At 39.2% G+C, this 24,553-nt stretch overlaps 1 protein-coding gene across 4 annotated transcripts in view; it reads left to right on the plus strand.

The window, feature by feature from the left end:
* The window catches only part of ZNF143 (zinc finger protein 143), a 56,376-nt gene that overhangs the window by 17,279 nt on the left and 14,544 nt on the right, over positions 1 to 24,553 (plus strand). For 2 of the 4 annotated variants that reach the window (XM_047070486.1, XM_047070485.1), the window contains 8 exons: positions 535 to 618; positions 1,372 to 1,455; positions 3,464 to 3,660; positions 4,230 to 4,304; positions 14,260 to 14,379; positions 16,159 to 16,234; positions 16,907 to 17,032; positions 21,377 to 21,556. In XM_047070486.1, the coding sequence (XP_046926442.1) occupies positions 535 to 618; positions 1,372 to 1,455; positions 3,464 to 3,660; positions 4,230 to 4,304; positions 14,260 to 14,379; positions 16,159 to 16,234; positions 16,907 to 17,032; positions 21,377 to 21,556 (942 nt within the window). The remainder of the gene's footprint in view (positions 1 to 534; positions 619 to 1,371; positions 1,456 to 3,463; positions 3,661 to 4,229; positions 4,305 to 14,259; positions 14,380 to 16,158; positions 16,235 to 16,906; positions 17,033 to 21,376; positions 21,557 to 24,553) is intronic. The other 2 variants (XM_047070487.1, XM_047070488.1) reach the window with 2 other exon arrangements.

Raw genomic sequence — 24,553 nt, forward strand, 5'->3', positions numbered from 1 at the left:
TATAGACGTTTGGTTTTGTTTATATAACATCAACTGTAAATCAGTGTCTCCTTAGCCCCAAGAAATAGCCCAATTCTCAAACTCCTTGTTTTTATGGACACCTACTGAGCACATGCATACATAGTCAAGGGACTTACAGCACCCAGGAATGAGAATGACAACTGGCCTCACATACACTGACATATCTGCCAGTATTCCCAGGTTCAGCTTCTCTGTAGTCAGGGTCACTGTTCCTAAGTGGCTCCAAAAGGTAAATAGAGATTCAGCTCACATAGCTTGCTGTGATGAGCCACTCTTCCTCTTGAACTTATTTAACTGAAAATTGGAGGGGAGGAAGAATGGCTGAGGGAGGATTTTCTGCTTTCTATAGGATCACTGGATGTGTTTTTGAATTGCTTCAGAACATTGAGGGAAGAATCAAGATGAACATGATCTTAAGTAGTGTATGTTTTTATAGTTGATACCATTTTGAAATTGTATAAAGTTTAAAGTTTTTGCTTGTGCTAATTTATTGGCTTAAATCTTTTGTTCCAGATGGAAAACTTATAGATGGCCAGGTCATTCAGTTGGAGGATGGTTCTGCTGCCTATGTTCAACATGTACCCATACCTAAAAGTAGTAAGTATTTGATACTTACTTACCGTCCTGATTCTCATGCTTCAGGATTTGTTACCTCCAGCTGCCTCTTACTGCCTAAACTTGGTTCAGGTCTCTAGTCTTCCTTTTGAAAGGGGAGATCCATATGTGTGAAAGAGAGGATCTAAAGACCATTTTGACTTCATTGAGACATTTTCTCAAAAATGATATGAAAGACTGGGACGCCTGGGTGGCTCAGTCAGTTGAGTGGCCAGCTTCAGCTCAGGTCATGATCTCACAGCTTGTGGGTTCGAGCCCCGCGTCGGGCTCTGTGCTGACAGCTCAGAGCCTGGAGCCTGGTTTGGATTCTGTGTCTCCTTCTCTGTCTGCCCCTAACCCACTCATATTCTGTCTCTGTCTCTCTCAAAAATAAATAAATGTTAAAAAAAATGATACGAAAGAAGTTACTGGACTACGCTCCAGAGATAAATGGACAGCAGTCCTAAGTGAATCTTTCTGTCACTTGAACTAATTCCTACATGTCTCTCATTTTCTTCTTTTTTTCCCTTCTTTCAACTCTCCTAATTCTCTAGTATATTTTCCAAAACAAGTGTTCTAATATCTTTTTACTAAGCACTTACTTAGAGCAGCTTTACTGAAAATACTAAACGTTCAAGGACTCATAAAGCACGTATAGGTTGTTATAATGTGTTTAATGGTTTATTGACTCTTGCTGCTGAGTTATCAGAATGTACTTAGAAGACATGAGATCTAAATGTAAGCATTGTTCTTGAGCAGGGGACAGTTTGCGTTTAGAGGATGGTCAAGCAGTGCAGCTAGAAGATGGAACTACAGCATTTATTCACCACACCTCCAAAGGTAAAATAACTTTGGAAATAGGAAGAGAGAAATGGGAGTGTGGGAAAAATAAGACCTGCCTTTACATGCTGAAGTGCTTTCATGTAAAAGAAGATTTGTTTTTGTTCTCTGAAATATGGCAGATTTTGGCACAGTCCAAGGAAAAACTTTCTAGCAATTTGAACTGTCAAGTAACAGGTTGGAATAGAAAACTTTAAATAGACGCTGCTTTTCAAATATGAAATTAAGCATTTGAAAAAAAAAAATTGTTCAAAAAAAAAAAAAAGGGGGCGCCTGGGTGGCTCAGTCGGTTAAGCGTCCGACTTCAGCTCAGGTCACGATCTCGCGGTCCGTGAGTTCGAGCCCCGCGTCAGGCTCTGGGCTGATGGCTCAGAGCCTGGAGCCTGCTTCTGATTCTGTGTCTCCCTCTCTCTCTGCCCCTCCCCCGTTCATGCTCTGTCTCTCTCTGTCTCAAAAATAAATAAACATTAAAAAAAAATTGTTCAAATATGAAATTAAGCATTTGAAAGTTATTGATTTTTTTCCTCTTAAAAATTTTTTTTTTTTTTTAAAGCAAAGTCCTTTGCCTGTCGTGTTGGTCTTTAAAACTAAAGAGCACCATTTGTGTGCACCTGGGTGGCTCAGTCGGTTGAGCATTCCGACTCTTGATTTTGGTGCAGGTCATGATCCCAGCGTCATGGGATTGAGCCCTCGTTGGGCTCTGTGCTGAGCATGGAGCCTCCTTAAGGTTCTCTTTCTCCCTCTCTGCCCCTCTCCCATGCTTGCATGCTCTTTCTCTAAAAATAAATAAATAAATAAATAAATAAATAAATAAATAAATAAATGAATAAATCTAAATAAAATCTTAAACTTTATTTGAAGCAAATAGGACAGAAGTGTTCATGCTTTATATTAATTTTGTGTAGGGAGGACCAGGGTTTTGAGGTGGAATGCATAGGAGTAATGAACACCACTCTGCAACCAGACTATCCGGGTTCAAATCTGGGTCAGCCGTCTTTTAGCTATGTGACCTTGTTCAGATTATTTAACCTCCCTGTGCTTTAAGTTCATCATCTGTAGAATGAGTATTATTATAAGTATCCACATCATAGGGTAGTTGTGAGGACAAAATGTGTGCAAGCATTTGTAAAGCACATAGAACAATATTTTTTTTTAATTTTTTTTAACGTTTTTATTTATTTTTGAGACAGAGAGAGACAGAGCATGAGCAGGGGAGGGGCAGAGAGAGAGGGAGACACAGAATCCGAAGCAGGCTCCGGGCTCTGAGCTGTCAGCACAGAGCCCGACGCGGGGCTCGAACTCACAGACCGTGAGATCATGACCTGAGCCGAAGTCGGACGCTCAACCGACTGAGCCACCCAGGCGCCCCAACAATATTTGTCACATAGTAAATGCTCAATAAATGTTAGCTATTATTACCTTATAAAATATTTTATAGAATGATATAACATGTTTTAGAAAGACTGTAGTTGTGAAACCAAAGGGAGGAATTTTTTAAAATTTAGGATACTTAAACTTATAAGTAAATTTGTTTAATTAAAGTTGAGAACAAGTAAACTCTGAATTTTTTTCTTTAGCAGTGGGACTTAATCACAGGTTCATTGTAATTGTCTAGATTCATTATTTCACAATGCTGTATATATCTTGGTGTGGCTATTTAGAAGGAAAAAAAAGCTCATGGATCTTGGGGTCATACTGACATGAGTTTAAATCCTGGTTCCTCTACGTACTGATTTTGACTGTTAATTGTTAGTTTTTGAAATTTTCTGGTTCCTAAGAAAAGTGGCTTTACTTCCCCAAACCTCCAGTTTCCCTTTTATGGAATGAGAGTGGTGAATATACCCACCTCTCACAGAACTGTTGTGAGGATTAAACGAAGTCACACATGTTAGGCACGTGGACTGGTGCTCATAGAACTACTCAGTGAAAGTTCATTCCCTTTTTCCTTTAAACATATAACTCTGTCAGACTTCCTTTAATTTAATGCCATTCTCTTCCACTCCCCCAGATAGTTATGACCAGAGCGCATTACAGGCAGTTCAGCTGGAAGACGGCACCACAGCATACATCCACCACGCAGTGCAAGTCCCGCAGTCTGATACCATCTTGGCAATTCAGGCTGACGGCACAGTAGCAGGTCTGCACACCGGGGATGCCACGATTGACCCCGACACCATCAGTGCTTTGGAACAGTATGCAGCAAAGGTACAGCATTTTACAATGTCAAGAACATCCCAGATACGGCTTCTTTATTTTTCATTAAAATAAAATTAAAAAGCATACTTTATCAAATAAGAAACTAGCAATTCAAAGTCAAAATCAGATAAGCCTCGAGGAGAAGATCAGCATTTATCTTAAAAGAAGTGAAGTGTAGAAAGAACTATTTGAATAAAGATAAAAGGAATGAAATAAGAATTTCTAGAAAAGAAATGGTGAGAGATAACTCACAAAAAGATGTATATTCAAGGATGAGTGCCGCGAAAGAAAAAATAAGGTATAGATGGAACAGCTTATGAATTAAGAAACAGAAATTAGAGATTGGAAAACATGAAGGAAAGTCTCAATTACATTTTACATCAGAAGGGCTGGGTTTTTTTTCCCTATATTGAACATATATCTTTCATATGACTAAAAGGGTTCCCCCCCCACTTTTTATAGTAGAAAATTTCAAGCATACACAAAAATAAATGATAATGAATCCCTATGTACTTGTCACCCAACCTAAAGAAATACCAAAATGTAAAACTTTGTTAAGCTTTATTTTATTCCTACAGGTGTCCATTGATGGAAGTGAAAGTGTAGCAGGTACTGGAATAATTGGAGAGAATGAGCAAGAGAAGAAAATGCAGGTATGGAAAGCTACTTTTTTATATAAGAACCTCTTTCCCTTAGCATTTCCAGGCCCTTCTGTGGATGAAAGCAATAGCTAACTCATTGCCTCTCTATGAAAATCTTTCCGGAGAAAGAGTGTATGTATTAGGCAGTAGCTTTCTTGAACTACCCCAGGTTTCAGGATTCACTATGTGTGGTTGCAGAGTGGCACTAAAGAAATAGAAATATCACAGAAATCCAAATGAAGTTTATGCTCTGGAATCCAAGGCAGTTTTGGAGACCAGATGGTCTTCTGACTGCCCCCACCCATGGTTGTTTGTGGATTCTTTTTCTAGGGCTCCACCTTTTTGGGGACTCACTCACCCTCACTGCTTTCTTCTTTGTGTCTTTTTGTTTCTTCCACTCCCAACTGATTCCCTGCATACCCTGTTTTTCAACTTCTGAAGAGAAGGTCCAGCCTAGCTAGTCATCATTGTTCCTACTGAGTAAAACTGTTTATGCTTTTTGTACCAGACTGCTTCCTGGGCCACGGGTTGGCTGACTTTGCTTTAGATGCTCACCCTGGGTCCAGTCATTGGTCATCTCTTATCCAGACAACAGCCCAGAGCAGCAGTGCCTCTAAAAGTTTTGTGGAAAGGTTTTTGTAGGAAGTACAAAGTAGTCACAGATGCTTCCTGGGACATCTACAAGTCAAAAATCCAAAACTTAGATTAATTAAAGCTTCTGTTTTGAATTTTGTGTTTGTGGGGGACATGTTTGGGTGGGTGTGTTGGAGCTTGTATATAATTAGTGTAGCACATTCTTGCTTTAATTCTGCTCCTTGAGAAAATATCAGTAGTTATCTCTAATATTTTGCTGATTCCTCCCCCATGGTAGTTGTTTGCATTCTTTGAGAGTTTTATCATACTTAACTCCTATTCTAAAATTATTGCTTCAGGGCGACAATTTTAACTTGAGCATTAGCATCACACTTAATAACATGGAGTGATACTTTTAGGGGTTATCAAGAAGATTTTACATTTATAATAATAGTAAACGATAAAATAACTGAAATCACTGGTAGAAATTTCATGCTTCTAAACATTGCTGAATAGCCAGTATTTCTGTTTATTCTCTGAGATGGTATCATGAAGCGGCAGTAGTATAAATACAGTTTGCAATTCACCAAGCTCATCAGCTTTGCAACTGTGTGATTCTTGGCAAATTTTTCAAGTGTTTGAATTCATAAAATGAGAACTATTTTTTGAACTGCAGGATGTCAAATCCACCTAAGACATACACTACTAAAATGCAAGCGTAGTGTAAATACATTCAAGAGATGTAGGTCAGTGCCTTAGAGTCTATGTCCTATTAGTGACTAACAATTAAGTTTTTTAAATAATGGAACATTTTTAAGGAGAGACAGTTAGAGCTACACTTGTAGTAAACTAATATAGAATGGGTCTTGTAAAAAATGAGTGAATTTACCACTGGGTTGTGTAACATTATAATATACCATTATCATAAAAGTCTATCTATTGCCAGCAGTAATTAATTTCTGGATCCAAAAACATAACTAGGAATTCAGTATTGCTAAAGCAAAATGTCATAAAAAGCCCTGTTACCACAGACATATAACTGTTTGGTGTTGGTGGTAATAGACAAAGAAACAGAAGGAAGTTGACTAGGATTTTTTGCAACTGTAGCTTTTTCTCCTTTGCTCTTTGTACCTCTCCCTTACAGACTAGATGTAGGCGGTCCAATATGGTAACCACGTGTGGCTGTTGAGCGCTTGAAATATGGCCACTCAGAATTAAGATGTGCTGTGAGTGTAAAATACATATACAGCACTTGAAAACTTATTATGAAAAAAAAGAATATAAAATATCTCAATAATTTCTCATATTGATTACACATTGAAATGATAATATTTTAGACATACTGGGTTAAATAAAAGAATTGCTAAAATTAATTTCACCTGTTTCTTGTTACTTTTTTAAAATGTTTATTTATTTTGAGAGAGCAAGAGAGAGTGAGCAAGGGAGGCGCAGAGAGGGAAAGAAAGAAAGTATTCCATGCAGGCTCTGCACTGCCAGCACAGAGCCTGTTGCGGGGCTCAAACTCATGTACTGTGAGGTCTTGACCTGAGCCAAAATCAGGGGTCAGACACTTAGCCGACTGAGCCACCCAGGTGCCCCTCTTTTTATTTTTTAAATGTGGCTGCTAGAAAAAAAAATTTTATTTTAGTGTTTAATTTTGAGAAAGAGAGACAGAGCGTAGTGGGGAAGGGGCAGAGAGAGTGGGTGGGAGACACAGAATCCAAAGCAGGCTCTAGGTCCCGAGCTGTCAGTACAGAGCCAGACGTGGGGCTTGAACCCACAAACTATGAGATCATGACCCGAGCCAAAGCCAGAAGCTCAACCGGCTGGGCCACCCAGATGCCCCAAGAACATTTTTAATTATATATGTGGTTTGCACTTGTGATTCATAATTTCTTTTCATCATCTTAGTGCTGGACCAGAAATTCACGAATCCTTCATCCTTTATTTTTTTTAACGTTTATTTATTTTTGAGAGAGTGTGCACAAGCAAGAGGAGAGGCAGAGAAAGGGGGGTAGAGGATCTGAAGTGGGCTCCATGCTGACAGCAGTGAGTCCAATGTGGGGCTTGAACTCATGAACCTTGAAATCATGACTTGAGCTGAAGTCAGACACTCAACGGACTGAGCCACCCAAGTGCCCCAAACCTCCCTCCTTTGATATAGTTTAGTATCATATTTGAGGTTGAGAGCCCAGTACATAGTATTAAAGGGTCAAAATATCCCAAAAGAACCCCTGCAAATAAACAGCACCTGTAACTTCTTGGCTTATCTCTTGGTACTCCTACTTGTGCTAGAATGCTTAAGAACTGTAACTCTGTGCCTGGCTGAACTTTAAAATAAATAATGAACAATAAAAAGTCTGTAGCTAAAGCAGATTTTTTGTAAATAGTCTTGTTTCAAAGCTCTAGACTTTTTTCATTTTGATGCTTATAGTTGAGAACTTTTTCTTCCATCTGTAATATAAACATACTAGTTGTGCTGCTGAGCTGATCTCTTACATGAAACCAAATTTCTTGTCATAAGACAAGAAAGACCTAGAGTTTGAGGTGCTGGGTGGCTCAGTCAGTTATACATCTGACTCTTGATTTCAGCTCAGGTCATGATCTCATGGTTCACGGGATTGAGCCCCAGGTTGGGGCTGTCAGCAGAGAGCTCACTCGAGATTCTCTGTCTCTGCCCCTTTCCTGATCAGGCTCTCTCTCAAAATAAATAAACTTAAAAAAAAAAAAAAAAAAAAAAAAAGACCTAGAGTATGTAAAGCAGCTGTGCTCATATGGAGGTAGTTTTGCCGCCCCCACCAGGAGACATTTGGCAATGTCTGGAGACAATTTGGGTTGTCACAATTGGGGGAGTATTTTTTTTTTTTAGTTTTTTTTTTTTTTAACGTTTATTTATTTTTGAGACAGAGAGAGACAGAGCATGAACAGGGAAGGAGCAGAGAGAGAGGGAGACACAGAATCTGAAACAGGCTCTGAGCTGTCAGCACAGAGCCCGATGCGGGGCTCGAACTCATGGACCATGAGATCATGACCTGAGCCGAAGTCGGACGCTTAACCGACCAAGCCACCCAGGCGCCCCCACAATTGGGGGAGTATTACTGGCATCTAGTGGGTATATGTCCTGCAAGACATAAAGACAGCCCCCCCCCCCAGAAAGAATTACCCTGTTCAAAATATCAGTGGTGCCCAATTTGAAAACCTTGATCCAAAGTACTCTACTTAAGAATGCCAATGTGTTCATTTGTGAGAACTGTAAGGCTGATGGGGTTAAAGTAGCACACATGTATAATAAAAAATCCAAGTAGAGTTTCTGTTTTGCCATGTAGTAGGTGTGTGACTGAGCAAATTACATGACTTCACTAGATCTGAGGTTTTTGGGGGTTTTTTTGATCTGAGATTTCTTATCCGCTAAATGAAAATAACAATCTTGCCTTACCCATCTTATGAGATTATGAAAAACAAATAAGATTTTCATTTGATTAAGATTCTAGCTAATATATGAGAACTTAATTTGTCAGCGTTATATAGCATTGTTGATGCTTTATGTATTAGAATACTAAGACTTTTTTCATGAGTGCCATTAGTTTTGACTTCATTTGAAACTAATTTTATTTATATTGGAGATCAAAGTTCTTTGGCTTGGTACTTTTAATCAGAGCTCTAATAGTTGGAAAACACAGAAAGCCAGTCAAGCCAGTTTAGGAAAAAAGAGATATATTATGAGTATACAGCAGAGCTTATAAGAGGCAGAGAACAGGAACTGCTGAACAACTGTGGGGCTTCACAGGAACCAGAATTGCAAAGAAGTCGGGACCGGAGGTTAATCCCACTCCTTTCTCTTCCTCCTCGCCTCCTCCGTGGCATCTCTGCTCCCTTCTTTTCTCTGCAGACAGGCTTCCTTTTTGTATCATTGAGTTTACATGTAGCTCATGACAGCCTTGTTGTCTCAGGCTTCCCACCCAAAGCCAACTCAAGATTTTCCTTTATTTCCTAGGTCATGTTCCAGGGAGGGAAAATTTGTGGGTTTGACTTATCAAAATTAGCTTCACTTTATAAGCTAGGCCACATAGGGCATAGACCACTGGCCAGCCTTACATACACCATCTTTTCTGGTTATCAGGGTCTATGGATGGGGTGGCAGATTCTCCCAGAAAGTAGGCTGGAGAATTACCCCCAAACCTGCCTGTGGATATAGGCAGTTTGAATGTGGATCATATTTCATATGTATTTTCTATACTTTTATCTAACTATGTGATCTTGAGGAAATGAACCTTGCTTTTCTGAGCCTCTTCTTTTCATCTCTAAAAGAAAGGTATTTAATCAGTAGTTATTAATCAGGGACAAACATGAGATTGAGCTACAGAACTTTTAAAAAATAACTCATGACTGGGACGCCTGGGTGGCTCAGTCAGTTGAGCATCCAACTTCAGCTCAGGTCATGGTCTTGTGGTTCATGGGTTCAAGCCCCACATTAGGCTCTGTGCTAATGGCTCAGAGCCTGGAGCCTACTTCGGATTCTGTGTCTCCCTCTCTTTCTGCCCCTCCTGAACTCACGCTCTGTCTCTGTCTCTCTCTCAAAAATAAACATTTAAAAAAATTTTTTTTAATAATAAAATAATAACTCATGGCTGAGATCAGTTTCCAGAGATTTGATCAGTAGGTCTGAGATAGAACCCAGGAATTTTTTTTTTAATAATATTTTTAGAGGTTTGTTTTTTTTTTAATTCAGAAAAATACAAAGAAAAAACCCAAAATGACCACTGAACTTACTATATAGATAGCTGCTATATACTTGGTTTTTTAAAAAAAGGTAATCATGTTTACTTTTAGAAAATCCATTTGTGAATTGTCTTCAGTTTATTTCATCAGCGTTCTATAGTTTTCAGAGTATAGGTCTTTTACCTCCTTGGTTAGGTTTATTCCAGTATTTTATTCTTTTTGGTGCAATTCTAAATGTACCTGTTTTCTTAATTTCTCTTTGTGCTTCTTTGTTATTAATGTATATAGAAACACAACCAATCTGCATAATTTTGTATCCTGCTACTTTACTGAATTTACTTATTCTAATAGTTTATTGTGGAATCTTTAGGGTTTTCTGTATATGGTATCATGTCATCTGCAAAAAGTGAAAGTTTAACTTCTTTCTAATATGGATGCCTTTTATTTCTTTGCTTGTCTGATACCATACACAAAAGTAAACTCAAAGTGGATTAAAGACTTAAATGTGAGGCCTAAAACCATAAAATTCCTAGAAGAGAACATAGGCAGTGATTTCCTTGACTTTGGCCACAGCAACATTTTTTGTAGACGTGTCTCCTAAGGCCAGGGAAACAAAATCAAAAATAAACTGTTGGGACTACATTAAAATGAAAAGCTTGTGCACAGCAAAGGAAGCCATCAATAAAACAAAAAAGCAACTTACTGAATGGGAGAAGATATATGCAAATGATATATCCAATCAAGGGTTAATATCCAAAATATATAAAAAACTTACACAACTCAACACCAGAAAAACAAATAATCTGATTAAAAATGGTCAGAGGGAGGCGCCTGGGTGGCTCAGTCGGTTAAGCGTCCGGCTTCGGCTCAGGTCATGATCTCGCTGTCTGTGGGTTTGAGCCCCGCATCGGGCTCTGTGCTGACAGCTCGGAGCCTGGAGCCTGTTTCGGATTCTGTGTTACATGGTGACAGATGGTAGCTACGCTGTGGTAAGCATGGCATAACATATAAAGATGTTCAGTCACTGATGTACACCTAAAACTAATGTAGCATTGTGTGTCAACTATACCCAAGTAAAAAAATATTACATTAAAAAAAACGAGTCAAATTGTATGTACACTTGAAAAAAAAATCCAAATGGTGTAGAGGTAAAAATAAAGAGTGAAGGGACCACTACCCAATAGTAATCATTGGTAGAAATCTCTGGAGGTGTTTTGTTTGTGTTTTAAATCTTCCTGGCAATTCTGAGGTGTCTCATGGTTCCCTAAAGATCCCTCTGTTGCCATACTTTTTTGATTAATTCCTTTCTTGAAAGAGAACATACTTTAAAAAATTCTTCAAGTTGCTTTCATTTTATCCTTCCTCAAGAGTATAAATTATTTACATCCTAAGAGAGAAATTTACCCACATCAAATAACAAAAGTTCTGTCTGCTGTGTGCATCAGGACTCTATAATAAATGGAATTTTAAGTCCTGAACTAGGCAGTAAAATGACCAGTTATTCTCAAACCTGCCAGGTCTCTCCCTCTCTGACTACAGAGCTCTGCCAGTTCGTTACCGCTGGGTTACTGCATCCTGAACACTGGGGGGTTAGTAGAGTGAACTCTAGAGCTAATCTGCTTCAAGTCCTATTTCCCAGCCTTGGACCTTGGGCAAGTTACATTACTTAACTACCCTGAGCCTCATTTTTCTTATTTGTAAATCACAGGAAATATTTAATTCATTGGATAGTCTTGGAGGACCAGTAAGACAGCTCATGCAAAACACCCACCACAGCGCATCACATAAAGCACCTCCTCAATAAATGGTAGTTAACCTCTTGTATTATCGAAGTCACTTTGGAATTCAGTCTCAGATCCAGCCCTTTATTTACCAGTGGGATTTGCACCTTCTCAGAACTCTAGGATGCTAAAGCTAGAAGGGACTTAGCACTGTCTTCTTGTACAGCAGTTTTCAAGCTCTGATTTTTGCGGGGGTGGGATCCTAGGGTTTCTTTGAGGTCCCTCAGGGACTAGCAGAGCTACCCATGCCTGCCTGGGCCAGCAGAAGCAGGAATGTCTTTATCTGTTTTGCACAGTAGACTGCTGTGTAAGATTTCATCTGGTAAAGGAATTTTTAAAATGTTTAAAAAAGAAAAAAAAAATCACTGATTTAGTACAATGTGTTCTCTATACAGACAGGCAAACAAGCCATACATGACTTGCTCCAGGTCACGCAGTGAATTTATGGCAGAGCTAAGGTTATCTCTTAATTCTCAGAACGTACATTAAGCAAGATAGTAATAAAGTCATTTTCTGTAGATGGTTTTAGAAGATGGTTAGTATTTCACTGGTGTTAGCTTCTCTGTTGCCTTTCAGACATTTCCCTCATGGTAATATATCAGGTTTTTTTTTTTTTTCACAAAGACTATATACATCCTTTACTGATATAACCAATACAGCCCTGAAATACCTGTTATAGCATTAGCCTATTAATTTAGCTTTTGAAATTTAGATTCTGTCCGTCTTCACCATTAAAATAGCTGCAGAATCATCTATTGCTTTGAATTCCATGGTCATTGTCCTAGGCTGGTTTTCATCACTTTTTCCTTCCATATTCATGATCATACAAGCTTCTTTTACTCTCCTTGCCTCTTTTGTCTTTCACTGTTTCACACCATTACCAGAGTTCTCTTTCTAAAACACAGAGCTGATCTTGGTCAATCCTTTACTTTAAAAATGTTAATGCCTGGGGCACCTGGCTGGCTCAGTCAGAGAAATGCGTCGCTCCTGATCTCTGGGTCATGGGTTGTGGGTTCAGGCCCTGCACTGGGTGTGAGAGTACTTAAATAAGTAAACTTAAAGAAAACTTTTTGTTTTTCATTTTTTTTAACTTGTTTTATTTTTTATTTTTTTAAATTTATATCCAAATTAGTTAGCATATAGTGCAACAATGATTTCAGGAGTAGATTCCTTAATGCTCCTTACCCATTTAGCCTATCCCCCCTCCCACAACCCCTCCTGTAACCCTCAGTTTGTTCTCCATATTTATGAGTCTCTTCTGTTTTTCCCCCTCCCTGTTTTTATATTATTTTTGTTTCCCTTCCCTTATGTTCATCTGTTTTGTCTCTTAAAGTCCTCATATGAGTGAAGTCATATGATTTTTGTCTTTCTCTGACTGCCTAATTTCACTTAGCATAATACCCTCCAGTTCCATGCACGTAGTTGCAAATGGCAAGGTTTCATTCTTTTTGATTGCCAAGGAGTACTCCATTGTATATATATACCACATCTTCTTTATCCATTCATCCATCGATGGACATTTGGGCTCTTTCCATACTTTGGCTATTGTTGATAGTTCTGCTATAAACATGGGGGTGCATGTGTCCCTTCGAAACAGCACACCTGTATCCCTTGGATAAATGCCTAGTAGTGCAATTGCTGGGTTGTATGGTAGTTCTATTTTTAGTTTTTTGAGGAACCTCCATACTGTTTTCCAGAATGGCTGCACCAGCTTGCATTCCCATTAAAGAAAACTCTTAATGCCTGCCTTTGCTTTCATTGTCAAGGTTTACTCTTCATAATGGCATCTAAAGCTCTTCCCAAATGTGGTCCTAATCTTCCCTTTTTCTTGTTATTCATTCTGTCATATAGACATGACAGTCTCATAGTAAGTTTCCACTTCCTCCAGGCACCCTTCCATACTTTTGGTCATATTCTCCCTTCTGCCTGGACTGCTCACCTCCACCCCTCGTTTTCACTTCGAGACAGCTCGCACTAACCTACAGCTCTGTCACCCCAGGGCCTGCAGAGTAGAAAGTCAGTCTTCCATTTTTATGGTATCTTAATTTCTAAAATAGGTGGCTGTCTTTATTTTTATTTTTTTTTTTTTTAATTTTTTTTTTTTCAACGTTTATTTATTTTTGGGACAGAGAGAGACAGAGCATGAACGGGGGAGGGGCAGAGAGAGAGGGAGACACAGAATCTGAAACAGGCTCCAGGCTCTGAGCCATCAGCCCAGAGCCTGACGCGGGGCTCGAACTCACGGACCGCGAGATCGTGACCTGGCTGAAGTCGGACGCTTAACCGACTGCGCCACCCAGGCGCCCCAGGTGGCTGTCTTTAAAAAGCTTCTAAAATCAGTACAATTGTTTGAAGTCTCATGGTGTTGAGTCCCAGAAAAATGATCTTCTACTGAATAAAGGTTAAGGAGTAGGATCATATGGATTGTAATGTCTCCCGCAGGGGACCCCAATGTCATAAGCCTCTCTTTTTCATTGCTTTGAAATGCTTTTGAAATTGAAAGTGCTCTTTACATTGTTTTTAGGACACATGTCCTAAATAATATATAATCTATCTATCTATCTATAGATCTATCTATCTATGGAATACCTGCATCATGGAATACCTGCATACAATGGAGATGCTACTTGGGTTGATTTTTCTAGAATGGGAATAGATCTGTGAGCTCTAGCTATGCCCCCTTGTGGATCTCCTTTTGATTTCTTCCACAGCCACTGACTTCAGTCACAGAACAGAATTAACCTAGCTGGCTCAACATGATAGAATCTTTGTAAAATGATGATCTGAGTCTGGAAACACACATTGCAGTTTTATCTTTTTTATTCTGAAAATAATAATTTCATCTATTTTATTTCCGTGTAAATAATTTCAGTCGTACTTTTTGTTTCATCTAGATTGTCTTACAAGGACATGCAACAAGAGTAACTGCTAAGTCTCAGCAGAGTGGAGAGAAGGCATTTCGATGTGAATATGATGGATGTGGGAAATTATATACAACGGCTCATCATCTTAAGGTATATATAAAGGAAATGCTGTATTTAGTTATGACAGTACCTAGGACATTAAATGCCAACATGATATAGTTGTAGTATTCAAATGCCATTGTTTTCCCTCACTTACCAAGATATAGACACACACGCATGCTCTTACACAGATCACATGAAGCCATATGCAGATTTCAGAAACTCTCAACTCTGAGCGCTTGGATTATGTGTTCTTCATCTCTGTCTCCCTAATGTCCAAAATACTACCAGGCACATGGTAGATACTCTATATATTTGAATATATTTTTGTCAAATGGGAAATTTATATAATTTTATGAGAGATGTATGTGTAATCATTCTGTTAACAGTGATTTGCTGAAATCTAGCAGAAGTTGGTGTTAATGTGTTTCATGTTTCAAATATATAGGCCAGGTATTTTGCTTGCAGCTAAACACAACATACCACAACTGCATAGCTAACATTTATTGAAGAACTTAGTGTGTCAGGAAGCAGAAGTCTTGCTTTTAGCAAGGCTAAAAACGTTTAGCATATTTGGAGTCGCAGCCCTAGAGCCCATCTCCATTACTTATTGCTGTGTCACCATGACATGTTACTTAGCATCTTAGTACCTTTTTCCTTATGGTAAAAGTACCTTCTTCACACAGTGCTTGTGAGAAATAAATAAGTAGATACTGAATACGTACCAGTACTGAAAAGAATGACCTGGTACATTGTAAAGATTCAGTAGATGTTGGCCATTGTCATGATCATTCGTCACAGCAGCCCTCTACACTAGATATAGTTATGTCTCGGCTTTACAGAAAGGACTTTGAGGCTTAGAGAAGGCAAACACCTCTTGGTGACGCCTTGCCTCCTGGCAAGGCCCCTGTAGCAGCAGCCGCCACACTCTTAACCTTACATTGCGTGGCCTCTGTCTGTGCTCTGATCCTAGCTCTCACTATGTATATGTTCCATACAGACACCTTTGACCACTGTAGGAAAACTCAGACCTCTAATGCTCCTGTTCCTTATTTAAAATGAGTACTTCTTGGGGTGCCTGAGTGGCTCAGTTGGTTACATGTCCGACTTCAGCTCAGGTCATGATCTCATGGTTCGTGGGTTCGGGTCCCATGTTGGACTTTGTGCTGACAGCTCAGAGCCTGGAGCCTGCTTTGGATTCTGTGTCTCTCTCTGTCTCTGCCCCTCCCCGGCTCATGCTCGCTTGCTTGCTCTCTCTCTCTCTCTCAAAAATAAACATTAAAAAAAAAATTACAATGCATCCTTCATAACATTAAGCGTTTAGCATATTGAGAACTGTTGGGCTACAGTTTTTGAGCAAGGTTGTCTTTTGTTTCTCCAAAAAAAACCCATACAAACAACAAAATACAGTTCACCCTTGAACAATACAGTTTTGAACTGTGCATATCCACTTATATGTGAATTTTTTTAATAAATACAGTACAGCACTGTAAATGTATTTTCTTTTATTATCTTAACGTTTTCTGTAGTTTACTATATTGTAAGAATATAACATACGAAATAATGTGTTAATCGACTTTCTATTATCAGCTTCTGCTCAATAGTAGGCTGTTGGTAGTTAGGTTTTTTTGGGGAGGGTCAAGAGTTCTATGCTGGTTTTTGACTGCACAGGAGGTCAGCGGTGGGGGGTGGTCAGCATCCCTAACCCCTGCATGTTCAAAGGTCAGCTGTAATTCAACAGAGAGAAAAAAAAAACCAGGTCTATGTTGAGACCATCTACCTGAGGAATTGCCTAAAGGAAGTAGAATCATGCCTGTATTTTCATGACAGGTCCATGAGAGGTCACACACAGGAGACCGGCCTTATCAGTGTGAGCACCTAGGCTGTGGGAAAGCATTTGCAACAGGTAAAAACATGAATTTTCTTTGTTTCCTGGTCGTTCTTAGGGGGCAAGCAGAAACAGGCCAGCTGTAGGAACTGACCCCTTGCCTTTGTCTGAATCTGTGGATGCACAGTGACTAGTTTTTCAGTTTCTCCCTTAACTTCCTCTTCTCCTGCTTGTTCTATTCTCTCTCTCTGTTCTCACTTTTCTCCTCAGGCCTATTTCTGCCTACTGCGTTTGGTGTTTCACTCCACACTCAGCTTTCTTTTAGCAAAAAAGTAAAAGCTGAGCATTAGAAGCTGACACAGACTTTAACGTTAGGATATACCTGAGGGAACCATTGGCAACTAGAACTTAGCAGGGGTTGGGGCCTGGCCTCCTGACTTCTACCTTAGTCCTCATTTAATGTCTTGATTCCATTTCAAGCTTTTGGGGTATGAGTTGTGAACATCTAATAAGATTGGAGCCGTTTAAAAAAAGAAACGTATAGAACCTCTTCTAGACAGAGATGAAAGTATTGCATTTCCAGCAGGACAGTCCTTAGCTGTTACACTCTTACACGTTGTTAATGGTTGTTCTGTTGTGTTTGCCTAGTATTATATCCTTGGTGTTTACTATATTTTTCAATAGTTTAATCTCAGTGGGCATGCTTAGAGGGGTCTCATATAATTAAATTTCTTTACATTTTTCTTAAAGGTTATGGATTAAAAAGTCATGTCAGAACTCATACAGGAGAAAAGCCATATCGGTGTTCAGAAGATAATTGTACTAAGTCTTTCAAAACTTCAGGAGATCTACAGAAACATATAAGAACTCATACAGGTACTGGTATAAACAAATAACTGTATGTAGGCCAGGACTTTTTTTTTTTTTTTTTCAGGTCAGGAATTAATCTGCAGGGAGGGGACTTGGGGAAGGAGTCTCTGGACATTTCAGAGTTAGCTTCAAGGACTTCTCTTAAACTCTAGAAATTCTTTCCAGGAAGAGGGCTCATAATTTTTTTTAGAATCTCAAAGGGGTCCATATCCCAAAAAAAGGTGAACAATGGTCATAGACAACCAGCCCATTCAGTTTGCAGGTATTATCTGAGCAGCAGGCTTATTTACCTAGGATTGCATGTCTGTGTACTAGCCCAACTGAGACCAGAACCTAAGGCACCCAGTTCCTTCTCAATTCAGCGTTGTTTCTCCTATATTAAGCTATTGCTTAAGAAAATGAACTCCTTGGCACAAAAACAGACACATAGACCACTGGAATAGAATAGAAACCCCAGAACTAGACCCACAAACGTATGGCCAACTACTCTTTGACAGAGCAGGAAAGAACATCCAATGGAAAAAAGACAGCCTCTTTAACAAATGGTGCTGGGAGAACTGGACAGCAACATGCAGAAGGTTGAAACTAGACCACTTTCTCACACCATTCACAAAAATAAACTCAAAATGGATAAAGGACCTGAATGTGAGACAGGAAACCATCAAAACCTTAGAGGAGAAAGCAGGAAAAGACCTCTCTGACCTCAGCCGTAGCAATTTCTTACTCGACACATCCCCAAAGGCAAGGGAATTAAAAGCAAAAGTGAATTACTGGGACCTTATGAAGATAAAAAGCTTCTGCACAGCAAAGGAAACAACCAACAAAACTAAAAGGCAACCAACGGAATGGGAAAAGATATTTGCAAATGACATATCCGACAAAGGGCTAGTATCCAAAATCTATAAAGAGCTCACCAAACTCCACACCCGAAAAACAAATAACCCAGTGAAGAAATGGGCAGAAAACATGAATAGACACTTCTCTAAAGAAGACATCCGGATGGCCAACAGGCACATGAAAAGATGTTCAGCGTCGCTCCTTATCAGGGAAATACAAATCAAAACCACACTCAGGTATCACCTCACGCCAGTCAGAGTGGCCAAAATGAACAAATCAGGAGACTATAGATGCTGGAGAGGATGTGGAGAAACGGGAACCCTCTTGCACTGTTGGTGGGAATGCAAATTGGTGCAGCCGCTCTGGAAAGCAGTGTGGAGGTTCCTCAGAAAATTAAAAATAGACCTACCCTATGACCCAGCAATAGCACTGCTAGGAATTTATCCAAGGGATACAGGAGTACTGATGCATAGGGGCACTTGTACCCCAATGTTCATAGCAGCACTCTCAACAATAGCCAAATTATGGAAAGAGCCTAAATGTCCCTCAACTGATGAATGGATAAAGAAATTGTGGTTTATATACACAATGGAATACTACGTGGCAATGAGAAAAAATGAAATATGGCCTTTTGTAGCAACGTGGATGGAACTGGAGAGTGTGATGCTGAGTGAAATAAGCCATAGAGAGAAAGACAGATACCATATGGTTTCACTCTTATGTGGATCCTGAGAAACTTAACGGGAACCCATGGGGGAGGGGAAGAAAAAAAAGAGGGTAGAGAGGGAGGGAGCCAAAGCATAATAGACTCTTAAAAACTGAGAACAGGGGCGCCTGGGTGGCGCAGTAGGTTAAGCGTCCGACTTCAGCCAGGTCACGATCTCGCGGTCCATGAGTTCGAGCCCCGCGTCGGGCTCTGGGCTGATGGCTCAGAGCCTGGAGCCTGTTTCCGATTCTGTGTCCCCCTCTCTCTCTGCCCCTCGCCCGTTCATGCTCTGTCTCTCTCTGTCCCAAAAATAAATAAACGTTGAAAAAAAAAAAAAAACTGAGAACAAACTGAGGGTTGATGGGGGGTGGGAGGGAGGAGAGGGTGGGTGATGGGTATTGAGGAGGGCACCTTTTGGGATGAGCACTGGGTGTTGTATGGAAACCAATTTGACAATAAATTTCATATATTATAAAAAAAAAAAAAAAAAAAAAGAAAATGAACTCCTAACAGCCCCAGAGAAAGAAAGGCTTGTTACTTCCTTGTGATCATATCTCATTCCCTTTAAACTTCCTTCTCTCCTTTTCCTAAAGGGTACTTTGTTTATATCTCCCCTTCCCTCCCTTTCTTGTACTTGATTATTTGTAGAATTGGAAAACCAATTATAAAGGTAATTATTTGCTTTGGATGAGAGCTGGAAAGATTTCAGAAACTGTTGATAAGAGGTACTGTTACAAGCTATTGATTAAGCATATTATATATAGCTTAATAATTTAGTTTGAAATTTTACTACAGATGGTTTAAACATAGTGTGATAACTTTGTCCCCAGGTACTACTAAGTATTCTGAAATAGTTTAGCAAATTTCCATGGAGGATTTGTCCATTCATTAAAGTTTAACTTTTAGCTCAAATTTGATCCCAGATAGGCTTTGCTTTTTAATGTTCAGGGGGCACCCGGATGGCTCAGTCAGTTAAGCATCCAACTCTTGATTTCAGCTCAAGTCATGATCTCACAGTTTGTGAGTTCGAACCTCACATCAGGCTCTGTGATGACAGTGTGGAGCCTGCTTGGGATTCATATTCTCTCTCTCTCTCTCTCTCTCTCTCTCTCTCTGCTCTTTCCCTGCTCACAGGCTTGCTTGTGCTCTCTCTCTCTCAAAATAAATAAATAAACTTAAAAAAAATACATGACTATACAGTGTTTACAAACAAAGCTGTAGGTCTCTGCTTCTATTTCATTCATGTACTTATTTTTATCCATTGTATCAGAAGCATGTTTTTCCAAATTCCTGCAGATTCTATTTGGATTTACTGTATAATGCCAACTTGTTATGTAAAAGTATAAAACCATAATCTAGTTCTATTAATATTTGGTCAAAACATTGAAATTGTGATTCCTTTGATAGTATGCATTTAGCAAACTACATATTTGTGTAACAGTTTTTAAATTGTAAGTATTTTCGTTGGTAAAAAGTTGGGTTGTGTAAGGGGGCTTTAGGGATGACTTTTACAAACAAGTGATTTCAGTGCAAAAATAAAGCAAGGTTCTATAGAGTCAGAGGAGTAGTGTAGTAGTGTATATATCACCATGGGAATTGTTAGAACTCTTGATTCCTTATCATCCCAACATGGCAGAGCCGGGAAAAGGTTAAGGTTGTCTAGATCCAGACAGGAGAAGGGACTTACCCAAGACAAAGTACTTTCTTTAAGTTAACATATTGAAAGAAAACTTGCTCTAAAGAAAGGATCAGAGATTCCTGCTCCTTTTTAAATGATTTCAGATTTGAGGGCAGAAATCTTTTGGAGTGTTTTTTTTACCAGCAGGAAAATCTTAATTTTACTTGACCAAAAGAAAAATAACACACTTTTATATGTGCGGGTAAATATCTATATCTATTTATCTATCTATACACAGAGATTTTTATATATCACAAGAGTTGTTTGCTTACTTCAAACTCATTCTAAAAAAGCATCAAAAACAAAGGCTATTATTTCATGCTTGACAATTTAAAGGCCCTTTGGGTTCTGAGGTTGTATAAAGCAGGTATGAAGAAAAGAAATATAATTGGCAGGTTAGACTTTTTCATAAGCTTAGTTTATGAGAATAGTAATAGTAATATATTCAGCAAGTATATGTGATGCATATTATGTGCTAGACACTGGATTTTTAAAAAACATAAATTTTTCTTTGAAGTATTACATAATAAATAAAATAGGAGATAAGCTTTTGGGGATTCTGGTGTTTTTCTAACATAATTCTTATTCCTAACTTTTTTTTTTCTTTAAATTTTTTTTATGTTTATTTGTTTTTGACACGGAGAGAAACAGAGCATGAATGGGGGGAGGGGAAGAGAGAGGGGGAGACACAGAATCTGAAGGAGGATCCAGGCTCTGAGCTGTCTAGCACAGAGCCCGAGACAGGGCTCGAACCCACAAACCGTGAGATCATGACCTGAGCCGAGTCGGACACTTAACCAACTGAGCCACCCAGGCACCCCTAACTCTGTTTTTCTTTTGTATTTCTTTATGATATTTCTTTCTCTGCTTTTCTCAGCTCATTTTTAATATGCCCATCTGGATGATTCCTTCTTGGAAAGTTGTGCAATGATAAGTTTTGAATAATATTCAGATTCTCCTATATAAATTTAAGCTGGGAGTAGAAGACGCTATTCATAGGGGAAAAAAACCTGAAAGGGAAGTGCAGAAGGACTCTATGAGTATGATCCTAGGCAGAATTGAAGGATAAGACATTTCAATTTTCTATGTATTTTTGCACTATTTAATTTATTCCTTTTTGTATTTTCAGGAGAAAGGCCCTTTAAATGTCCCTTTGAAGGCTGCGGTCGGTCTTTTACAACATCAAATATCAGAAAAGTGCATATTAGGACACACACAGGAGAAAGACCTTATTATTGCACAGAACCAGGATGTGGGAGGGCATTTGCCAGTGCAACCAATTATAAAAATCATGTGAGGATACACACAGGTAACAGTTTCTGATTTCTTTGCCTTCCATCTTTCTTCCATAAACCCATTTCCAAGTAATTTCTTCCTTCTCTCCTTCCTACCACTTGGCATGGTGGGGAGGGATTAAGCAGCTTAAAAAAACTTCACATTAGCATGTATACATTCATTTAGTCAGCAGACTGAGCATCTGTTGTGTGTTCCCCTGCCAGGCATCAGAGGTACAGAGACAGATAAGACATAGTCCAGAGCAGTAGAACTGGGGAGAGATGGCAGATATTTAATTGCTACAGAGTGCAGTTTCTCCCATTGCGTGGACAAGATGTTATGGGAGTAGAGAGGGGGAGCAGCCATCTCTGTGGGAATGGAGAAGTATTCAAGGAAGGCTTTCCCAGGGGAAATTGACTTTTAGACTGAGTCCATCACCATGTTTCCTACATTATTAAAGTGTTCTCTAAGAAAACGGAAAAGACTGTGAAAACCCAGAGGCCTGGAAAAGAAAACCATAGATTAGAAGAAAAATGATATTTTGCTACTATAATTTGTATTCCTTTTAGGTCTTTAAGAGATTTGATTTTTACGTGTTTGTGTTGTAGAAGGAAAACAGAATTCCTGTCTGATACTTACTGTATCATTGTGTGTTACACACAGACATATACCCACTACTGAGTTCATTGACTGTTAAATAATTACATAATTGGGGTTTTTTTAAGTTTATTTTTTTATTTTTGAGAGAGAGAGAGAGAGAGAGCATGAGTGAGGGAGAGCCAGAGAGAGACAGAGAGAATCCCAAACAAGCTACGCACTGTCAGCAAAGAGCCTGACAAAGGGCCCGAACCCACAAACCGTGAGATCATGACCTGAGCCAAAATCAAGTCACTTAACCAACTGAGCCACCCAGGCACCCCCTAGATAATTGGTATTTTATCTATATTAATATTATGTAAACATTCCTAGTGGATTATAACACAGGTGCTTAAGGGCCTTTTTATGATATTTGGGGAAATTGGCTGGGATTTTTAGATGGGCTGAGAAAACATTATTTTGCCCATTTAAAGCAAATGGAATATAGACTCATTACCTGAAAGTTTGCTGTTCACCTGTTTAATGGGCAAATTAGATTCCAATAAGAGGGATGCTCACATTAAGTTTAGCTATACTGATCTTTGGAACATTTAAGGAGAGCAGTGCTTTTATTTTTAATTAATTTTTTTTTAATGTTTATTTTTGAGAGAGAGAGAGAGAGAGTGCATGCATACAAGAGCAGAGGAAGGGCAGAGAGTGAGGGGGACAGAGAATCTGAAACAGGCTTCATACTGACAGCAGAGAGCCCAGTGTGGGGCTTGAACTCATGAACTGTGCCAAAGTCTAATGCTTAACTGACTGGCTCCCCAAGCAGTGTTCTTAAATGTGGCTGCATGTTGAATTCACTTTTTAAAAATAGAATTCTCCATATTCTATCTTCACAGTTCTGACATAATTTTACTGGGATGAGGCCCAGGCATCAGTTTATATTTTTAAAAACCCAGGTCTTTCATATGTGTACATGATTGAGAATTGTTGAAGTAGAGAGGTGCAGTAGGCAGTTAGAAATGTTGGTCTGACCCAAGAGGTAGAAAAGATTGACTAGTGATCATCAGGTAGATGATATAGTAAATGCCCGCGTTATGCAGTAAGTGGAGTACAAAGATTCAGCCATGTAAATAAAATTCAATCCACTCTTGCAAGGTTGGCTAGATAACCCAGTTGAGGCTATGCAGATAACCAGTAGGGAGCTCCAAAGTGCAATTCAAATTCATTTACATCTTGACTGTGGTTTGGTGCCACTTAGTGGCGGTTTCTGCTCCAGACTAAATATCAATGGGACTGGTTTTCTATTGGAATTGCCTGCCCTTCCTGTGCCTGGGCTTGCCCTCAACACATGTCTCCCATGATCATCTACCAAGATAAGAACTTTACCTTGCCCTAGTTTGAGACTATAGACTGGGCAGAGGACAGGAAGCAATTTCCCATTACTTTATATTCAAGACTTATGTTACAGATTATATTAGTGTGAGATTTTTTTACTATTTATGGGTGGTTTTACTGTGTTTAGAACCATACAAGAAAATGCAGTTATCCAAGGAAGGTATAAAATGAGAATAAAGTAAGACATGCACTTGTATGCACACATGTGTATGCACATTTTAGAAATTATATGAATATGTCCTTTAGATTTACTGAAGTGTTCAGACTATGTCTAGTAGATTTTCTAGACCTTTTTTATTATCCTTATAAAACCCTTAGGGAAAGCTGCATTTGTTATAGTAATCATTGCATTTATTATTGTGATTTTTAATACAGCATTAATGTTACTGACTTGTCTAGTTATAGGTAACAATAAATTAGTTTTATCAAGGCTTAGAGTTACCCTGGGCAACATCTCTATCCTTACTTTTCTCATCCCTTGAAATGAAGGGAAGAGTGGTATTCAGGCATGAGATAAGACTTAGAATGTAGACAGCCTTTTGAACAAAGACAAAATCATAGAGAGTCTTTTTTTGTGTTCTGCCTCGTAGCAGTATAGAAAGAGATTGGACAGTTCATTGGGGCACCTGGGTGCTCATTTGGTTAAGTGTCTGACTCTTGGTTTAGACTCCAGTCATGATCTCACGGTTCGTGGATTCGATCCCCAGGTAGGGCTCCATGCTGCTGGTGCAGAGCCTGCTTGGGTTCCCTCTCTCTCTCTCTCTCTCTCTCTCTCTCTCTCTCTCTCTCCTCCACTTGGACTCTCCCAAAATAAATAGATAATAAAACTTAAAAGGGGGGGGGGGCGCCTGGGTGGCTCAGTCGGTTGAGCGTCTGACTTTGACTCAGGTTCATGATCTCGTGGTTTGTGAGTTTGAGCCCCGCGTCAGGCTCTGTGCTGGCAGCTCAGAGCCTGGAGCCTGCTTCAGATTCTGTGTCTCCCTCTCTCTCTGCCCCTACCCCACTTGTGCTCTCTCTCTATCAAAAATAAATTGTAAAAAAAAAGAGAGAT

Source organism: Lynx rufus, unplaced genomic scaffold (genome assembly GCF_022079265.1).
Source record: "Lynx rufus isolate CCGP_SWC_20201006 ecotype Redwood Valley unplaced genomic scaffold, mLynRuf1.p SCAF_9, whole genome shotgun sequence".
NCBI lineage: Eukaryota > Metazoa > Chordata > Mammalia > Carnivora > Felidae > Lynx > Lynx rufus.